The following is a 9,210-nucleotide window of genomic DNA, read 5'->3' on the forward strand; positions in this document are numbered from 1 at the left end:
CATTGGGATTACCTTCCTTTGGGCTTGGAGGATCGTCTCCTTAAGGAGCGACCACTCTCCTTGGACATCTGGTTCCACTCCCTCTGGGACCTCAGCACTTCTCCAACTATCCTCCTTAGCTCGTTGAAGTCTGCCCTCCTAAAATCTAGGGCTGCTGCCTTACTGCATGCCTTTGCCACCTTGCGCTGGATGGTGACTTCCAGCAGGCAATGATCGCTGTCGCCCAGGTGGTTGAGCACCCACAGCCCCCTCATCAGGTCATCACCCGTGGCCAGCACTAGATCCAACAAAGCATCCCCCGTGGTGGGGCTGTGCACCTCCTGGGTTAAATGGAGGTCCTGAACTCTGGCCAAGAACCTACGTGAGCGTTCAGACCTGGCTGACTGTTCTTCCCAACAGATGTCCGGGAAATTCAGGTCCCCCATGACTACCACATCCTTAGCCTTCACTACAGGATTGTGGTAAGAATGAGTTAAAACATTACCAGGATGAGAGGAAGAGCCAATATAAGAAAACACCAAACATGCTTAGGTAAAGAAATTATCTAAACAATCTCTCTTTTACCCCAACAAAATCATTTAATTCTAACAAAGGAAAGATTTCATTTTAGCATATATGTAGCTATAGACGGAGATTAGTAGAAGGCTATTAATACCTATTTACCCTTTTGTTTCAATAACACTATAGTTTTCCTTTTATTTAATACAATTAAAATACATTTTATTGTGGTCATTTGTAATGACAACAGACTGGCTGTAGCTTTACATTATAATCAGACCACAATTAACTTTGCAACACTGTAATAGTATGGTGGACCCTTTCCGCCTCAAATTTCCTCACCCTTGTTAATGCAATATAAATCATCAGTAGGCAACTGTTCAAGACAACGAATGGTTAAAACTTGAATATTTAAAATTTATATTTATTTTGCATCGATTAAAAGCATACTAGGAACTTCTTAAAATACATACGAAAGCCATGATCCCAGCCTTCAAAACTTACAACTAGGTAGCTTATAACAGGAATATGACAAACACAGGCAAGATAAACACAGAAAAGGAAAACAAGAATACATATGAAAGGAAAGAACTATCAAGGATGTGGAAGTCACCGGAAATGGAACACAACATACTTCTTGTCAAATATGATGCTGTCACATCCATCTAAATTTATCTTCCTGCAATAAGATGATAGATGTCTGAGGTAAGAGCAGTGAAGAAGTTCTAACCTACCTAGGTTCAAGTAAAGCATTTGACACTATGCCTCTTGGGAAATTATCAGCTAAACTGGAAAAGATGGGAATTAATATGTAATTTTAAAGATGGATAAGGCTAAAAGTAAGACTACAAAAGATTACATTTAAAAGGGAGTTATCAAACTGGAAACAGGTTACAGAGATGTTCCTTTGGGATCAGCTTCAGAATCAATTATTTAACATTTTCATTAACAGTCTTGGTGTAAGAACTAGGTGCAAACTCAGTGAAGCCTGTGGAATTTGGGACAGACTTACCATTTGAAGCACTTCAAACTGCATCTGCACTTTGAAGCCCTTCAAAAACAGAACACAAAAATAGACAAGTGGGCCCCTGCGGTGGACCCCCAGGTGAAGTGCTCCAAAATCATCACAACTACATGAGTTGGCATAGTCTACAGCCACAGAGCATGGCAGGTAGTTTCTCAGTCCTGCAGCTCTGCTTCTCCCTCTACTACTCCACACACACAGAGGTGGGGAAGCAGAGTAGAGCAGACTGTCAGAAGAAACCTCACTGACAGTCTGTCCTGCTCTTCCTCCATTCCCTTTGGGGGGCAAGGAAGGAAGCAGGGCACTGTGGGATACTGAAAAACCAAGCCCTCCCCTATGACACTCCACAGAGCACGTAAACATAACAGGAAGCACTGTATTTTGAAGTGCCTCTAAATAATGGTCTATAATTTTACTTCCAGAGCCCTTCAAAGGCATTTAAAGTACTTTTAGGCTAGAGACAGATATTCAAAAAGCCTGAACCTGAACTGATTCAGTCTTTTCAAGTTAGTCTAACCTGGCTAAGCTAAATCAGTTTATAACCCAGACAGACCTCCCAGAAATGCAGGGACATGCCTGCAGTGGCTCAGGCTAGAAGTGGGGGTGCTGCTAGCAGCCCTCCCTTTGCTTCCACAGGGCAGAACAGAGAGGGGCATGGGCAGGCCCCAGCAGGACACTCTTATTATTTCCCACACCCCACACTTCCTGAGCAGCCCAGCAGGGAATGTTTATCACCCTTAAATCAGTGTTTCTCAACTCTTTAAGAAAATAAAGCCTAGCTCTCCATTAACTAATGGAGCTCTTGTTAAACAGCTCTTCCAAGGAAGGACATGAAGCTACCTGCTGATTAGCTCCAAAAAGCCTGCCTGCCTCTGTTATCTCCCACAATAGGGACCATAGCCAGCATGTGGTCTGCTAGCTAATGCTGAGGTGTCTGTGTAAGGCAGAGATGACAGGGGAATAATCCCTGCTTATCAAGGAGAAACCAGGCAGACGCTGTGTGCATGCAACTCTGTGCTGAACTCCAGCCAGTGAGCAGAGAGGATGGGCCAGCCCTGCTGTGGAGCAGAGAGCCCCACCTAGCCCAGAAAGCATGCCAGGATGCTGGGGTGTCTGGTTTATCTTACACCAGAAAGGGGTCTGGGACAGACATTGCATAAAGTGGTTTGAACCAAATCAGTTAAGTATGATACTACATTCAACCAGGTTTATCTCAAATTGGTTTCAGTCATTTTCAAACTGGTTTATGTTCACTGAACATCTGTTCTGTTACAGGTTTAAACCAGTTTCTGATCACTTAATCCAGTTTATGTGTTTATGTTTCCATCCCTAGCCTTAACGTTATCTGTCCAGGACCTAGACTGGGGGATACTCATAATCTAGAAGAGACCAGGATTATTAAGTAGTAAGTACTAGAGGCACACCGATACATTGGCCCAATATTGGATCAGCACCAGTATAAAGAAAATGCATCACATCAGAAATCAGCCTAATGTGGCCAATAATTTGGCTGGTAAATGTCCATGCGTATATGCAGCTGCAGCATAGCACGTAGGCAGTGGGGAGCACAGCCCAGCAGTTTGGAGCACTGTGTGCAGCTGATAAGTATGGTGTGGTGGAAAGGGAGAGGGGAGGGGGAGGAAAGGGGGATGGGGGGGCACCCATCAAGGCCCCCCGTGGCAAGGGAGTAGTGGGGCTGGGGCAAGCACTGCCCAGCTGGGGTGGGGTAGGCACAGGACAAAGCCATGGCTCATCCAGGAGGCATGGGGGAGGGGGGCTCTCATCACAGCACACCACTCATCCAGGAACCACTTGTCCAGTGCTCTCCTGGCTGCTCCTGCTACTCATCCAAGAGAGGATGAAGAGGGGCATGTGCCACCAGATGTGCGCGGGGTGGGGCAGGCTGGGACCTTGGCTGTGTGTGGCTCTTCTTGGCTTGCGCCACCCTGCACAGATCCAGGGGCACATCCCCCCCTATGCCCTCCCAAATGAGGTGAGCGCCACACCAGCAGCTCCCGGAGGAGCTGACATGCAACAGCGGGAGCTGCCCCCATCTCTCCCTGCACCCGCTGGACAAGCCAAGACTCTGTCCCATGCCTGCTTCGGCCCGGCTGGGCAGAGCTTACCCCAGCTCCACTCCTTCCCCACCGCAGGGGACTTGATCTGTCGTCCTCCTCTTTCCCCTTCCCTCCCCACCCCCTTCCACCACACCAGACTTACCAGCTGCATGCAGCTCTCCAAGCTGCTGGACTGGTATTGGAAATCTGATCAGTATCAGCTGATGTACCTCCTTAAAAATCAGCTATCAGTACTGGCCCCAAAAATCTCTTTCAGTGCACCCCTACTAAGTACTGAATAACCCTGTAGAATGGAGGAAGAAACAAAAAGAAAAGTCAAAGTGAATGACTTCACACTTTATATTAATATCAAGAAATGTTTGCTACAAAATGGAGGGTCACAGTTTAGTTACAATACAGAATGAGGATCAGGTATACAAGTCAACAGCAGGATAACCATAAGCTGCCAGTGACACGTGGCTCTGAAAAAGGCTAATGAACTTCTAGATTATTTCCGACAGGGTACTTTTAGAAGAAAAGTACAACTGTACCATTGTACAAGGCACTGATAAAAGTCACATATAGACTATATATATCAGTTCTTGCAACCTCTGTTGAAGAGCCATGATTTATACTAGAACACGTCCAAATGAGGGCTACAAGCAGATGGGCAGAATATGAGAGGACATGTTTACTTTTTATAAATAAATTCATGCACTGAACAACAAGGAGAGAGGAGAACTACTTAACTTGAGCAAAACTGGCACAAGAACAAGTGGTACCAGGTGGTCACAAATCTAGCCTGGAAGGCTTTTAGTGACAAGAGGAGTGAAGTTTTAGAATAGTCTTCCAAAGTGCTGTGGGACAAAAAATCTGAATTACATTAAGACGAAGCTTAATAAGTTTGTTGGAGGTACAAAATGATAGGATAGTTGAGAAATAATTAGTGAATTCAAGTATTGAATATATGCATTCAAGTACTTAAAATCATCCTGATAGTAATGAACAAAAAACTCCTTCCACAAAGAGATGAACTTATCTGGTAATCCCATGCTACAGGGTTTTGCTGGTCATTCTTCCTCTACATCAGTGACTCTCAACCCTGCTAGCTGAGGTGTGAGGAGATAAGGAGATAAGTACAAGCTCAGGTTTGTCCTTCCTTGGCTTCTCTCCTGGCCCAACTGCCCAGGATTTATGCAAAGTAGTAAGCACTTTCACAGGTAAAATAATTTTTGAATTTGGGTGCCACCTAATTCATGAAAGTTACTGGAAGGGTACCTTACATCCAAAACAGGTGAGAACCACTGCTTTAAATATTGGCTACTGCTAGAAGCGGGAGCTGGCTGATATACTCCGAAATGTCTTAGGGTGAACTGTCTTGCTCACTTTCTGAAGATCAAACTCATCAAGCTGATCCTCAAACTGGGACCATGATTTTCTCCCTCAAATCAGATTGTCAAATACCATATATTAAAACCAACAACTCCCTGACACAGCAGTGGTAATACATTCATGATGGTCTCTCCCTTATTTTTTCCCTGGGGCATACTATAGGTCTGGGAAACTTCTTTTTAATAGGTTGCTTTATGTGGGTCTGTGATGTCTGAGAAGGTTTGGGAGTGAACAATCTTATCCATCCTTTTGACAAGGGGTTGCCTGCAACTGAAGGGAAATGAGATTGGCAGATTAGGAGGCCCCTTCAAATCCTATATTCCTCTTTTCCTAACAATTACAAAAGGTTAAGCCTATGTTGTTTCCTTTTGGAAAATGCATGCTATGAAATTCTTCTTTAAAGTAATTAAATTTTTCAATTTAAAAGTGAATTATTTCACTTCCATAGGATTCTGCATAAATTAATTTTTAGAGTTGTAAGCGTTATTTACCTTTGTAAATAAATATTTAAAGCACATCCTAAGTAGAGGTGGTGTGGAAAAAAGTCTCAGAAATTGTAGTCAGAAAAGAAAAAAAAAATGCAGATAGAACATAGGTTGGAATCCGATGAAAAGATGAAAGAATTATGAACTCTTTCCTATAGTAGCAAAATTTTTTAATTCTAAGCTATAGTATTCTCATCTATCTAAATCATGCAGAATAAACAGAATACCTCATAAAAGGTAGTAAAAATACGAAATGTGAATAAGTTGAACAGCAAGAAGAGCATACCAATGATCTGAGCTTTTAAACCAACTCTGAAAGTTCTGCAAAATATCTCTTTCATATTAGACTCCCGTTACCAGGAAATGCATCATGATAACTCTAAATCTTTCAAAATTAATACCTATTGTTACTTTTTTTTAAAATTGGGCAAAATTGCACAAAAAACACTTTAATCATAACCTAATATCTATCATATCCTAATATCAATTTATATTTCTTTAAAGGACTTAGTTCTTTTGGGAACTGAGTCCACTTGGGATTTCATACTCAAACTATTTTTCACTTCAAAGGAGCATTCTTCTTGGTCTTACATATATTAAAATGTAAGAAAGAGAATGTTTTGTTGGGTAACAATTACCTTAAAAAATAAAAGTAATACTTAGGATACCTCTCAAGTCTTACCAGGCAAATAAGAAAGGTAAAAGTTCTGGTTCCATTTGAATTAATGGCAGAACTTTCATTAGCTTCAATGGATTCAAAGTATTTCCCCTCAGGCTTTTTTGGCTGCTCCCGGGGTGGGCTGTCCTCTTCAAGGACTCAACACAAACCTACCAAGCTAAAAAGATGTGCGTCTCTCTTTTGTTTGAGCTAAAAGACACGAAGAGAATTCAGAAGCCACTGTGATCCAGACACTAAATGGAAACAGACACGACATGGTATATGTGGTTTTCACATACAGCAGATAACACTCTAATCCCATGTTTGACTAAGTCTACATGACGCAACAGTGATATACTAAACACAGAAACCACTGATGCCAAAATAGCATCTCAATCTTTATTACAGACACATAAGAGTAGCTACTTCAGATACCAGGCACTAACATGGAATCCTTACAAAGCTGATCCACTAGCTGCTCCATCCTCAATGAGAAAATAATTAAGCTCCTTCATTTACAAGCATTTTTCTGTCTAACTAAGTGCTCACTCACTACACCATTGGGCAACACTTCATGTATAGTCAGTTTCACTATTTTTCCCATAAAAAGGCAATAGTTAAAAAAAGATGCTCTGTAAACATCAAGAGGGTATTCAAGGAAAAAATGTCTTACATGGTTTATTTTAAATCAGAACAATCTACTTAAAAAGCTGTTCTACCACAAAACATTTTTTTAAATGATCTATTAAAAAAAAATTAAAAAACACTTACTATTGTCCCCATTAGACTACTTTATTTGCAGACTTCAGAAAAAACCATAATAAAATGTGTTTTAAAAAGCATCTCTGGGGTAGTAACCTTAACTTGCATTCTACCATATCATGCTGTAGTCAACATGCAGAAATTTTGTACGTGTATAAAGCCTTAGATGGTGGTTTTTTTGCTTTTTTGTAAGTACTGCATGACATTCCTGGCAGATTTCTGCCATAGGGAAATCTCCCTTTTCTCTGTTTTCCATCGATGTTTCTCAACATCCTTAAAGTATTTCAAAGCCTTGACATTAATCAGTTATCTCCACTAGTTAAGGACAGGAGAAATCAATTTACCTGAATGCCATCAAGCAACTTGCTCATGCACCAATAACTGTCAGCTTCAATGTTCTGCAGCACTTCTTCAGGCAGACTGGAAACATCAAAATTTTCCACTTCTTCTTCTGTTTCAGAAAGAGAGAGGAGAAAAAAGCAAGTCAATGAAGTACAAAGAATAAATAAAGTTGAGAAAAATAATTTAAAACAAAGACAGCCACCACTTATCTTGTATTCACAAACTTCAGCACGCATTTCCTTAACAGGAACTAAATGCATCATTTATTGCTCAACTGTGCCATTTAATGTTCTTAAATGTTAATGAATACTTAATTTGCCGCAGACTGTGAAAATCCTGAATCATGTCTGGTTAACCAGAATTAATATATAATAAATTACTTCATTCTAGACATTTCACACCTGAGAGGCAAATATCAGTAGCAATAAAATGGGACCCCACACATAAGCACATGTACACAAAGGTACATGTACCCCCCCCCAACACACACACATCCCTCCCAAACCCTTTATATATCTTAAAAGTTACCTGTCAGGTGTATAGTATTTCCCAGCTTTTTAAAGGGAAAAAAGCTAAATAAATTGAGGCCCATTTCCTGTGCTCTTAGCACAGTGGGGCCACCAGCTCAATTAGGACCATTAGATACTAACACAATGTCTTTTCTAACAAAACAAGTAATAAATAAAAAAAAAAAGGTAATCATTGCTTTTTTCCTAAATAGCTAATCTCAGAATGTATTCAGGAAAAGAATTTTTTTTTAAAGCTAACTGAAACCTATTCCTTACCCACATACTTTTTATATGCCAAAGTCATAGCAGCTAGCTCTATTTAATCAGAGCCTACAAGATTTGCGGCCAGCATGTCAACCTGGAGGTTCTCCAGTTCAACCACTGAGAGCGATTGTATTGTAACAAATTGTATCTCATGAATTGATATCGTGCTCTTTAAAGCCATTCCTTGTGATTTTTAAATTGAAGTGTTTGATTCAAATCTTTAGAGTGAAATTACAGAGGACATCACTTCAGGAACTGCCTTCCAGAGCCACCCTGCAGCCCCAAGAACTGCTCTGATGTGAACTGGGAGTGCCCTGAGTAACTAACTGTCTTCATTTCCCTGCTGTCAGTGCTCAGCAGCCAGTTCCCCAGATATCTGCCTGCTGCTTGGCTGTTTAACAGTTTGCTTCCTTGCCAGATTACGTGCGCCTTGGGAAGACTAGGATAAGAGCTAGATTAGTTCTGCCTAAACCCTGGCATGTGGCCTGAGAAAGAATGAATTTCCTCCTTCACATATCTGCAAAGTAGCACTGAATAGATGCAAAAAGCGCTACGAATCCATAATACACTAATTGCTCCCAGAGTCTGTTCCAAACCTATATGACATGTTATCAGCCTGGTGCTGCTCTTAATTTGTCCCAACTGGCTATGGTCCCCCAAAGGGATTATGTGACAACTGGAGATAGCACTCTCTGGTGACACACTCTCTAACAATGTTACCTATGGTTCCTGACACTTCCTGTATCACAGCCAGGTCCTGAACCAGATATGGGCTGCAGGAGTGGACTGTGTGCTTGTTTTGGTTTGGCTTGACCTGCCTTGGGTTTTGAGAGAGGGAGGAGAAAGGAAAAAGGAGAATGAATGGTTAAAAAAGACAGAGGAGGACTTTGAAAGAAGAGCCAATTATGGTACAATGTACAACAAAAAGGCACTCTTCCAGGCAAAGAAGTTAGTATTCAAAAACGAGCGATAGAAGTGCTGCACAATGGAAAAAGTGTTCTTGGTCAAGGGAAAGGGCCCAGGCAAGAGCAGGTGCATCCTGCAGATCAACATCTGGCTGCACAGGGTCGCCAGGATGATTACCTTCATCAATCATGGGATGTTGTTCCAAGAAGGAAGATTTCTGGGAAGAGAGAGGATCCACCTGACAAAGAGAGGGGAAAGCATCTTTGCAGACAGGCTGGCTAACCTACTGAGGAGGGGTTTAAACTAGGTTTGC

At 41.6% G+C, this 9,210-nt stretch overlaps 1 protein-coding gene across 2 annotated transcripts in view; it reads right to left on the reverse strand.

The window, feature by feature from the left end:
• Nucleotides 1–9,210, reverse strand: part of TBC1D22A (TBC1 domain family member 22A) — a 437,081-nt gene that overhangs the window by 247,742 nt on the left and 180,129 nt on the right. For both annotated transcript variants that reach the window (XM_019543502.1, XM_019543501.1), the window contains one exon: nucleotides 7,221–7,327. In XM_019543502.1, the coding sequence (XP_019399047.1) occupies nucleotides 7,221–7,327 (107 nt within the window). The remainder of the gene's footprint in view (nucleotides 1–7,220; nucleotides 7,328–9,210) is intronic.

This window comes from Crocodylus porosus, unplaced genomic scaffold (genome assembly GCF_001723895.1).
Source record: "Crocodylus porosus isolate Cpor-Errol unplaced genomic scaffold, CroPor_comp1, whole genome shotgun sequence".
NCBI lineage: Eukaryota > Metazoa > Chordata > Crocodylia > Crocodylidae > Crocodylus > Crocodylus porosus.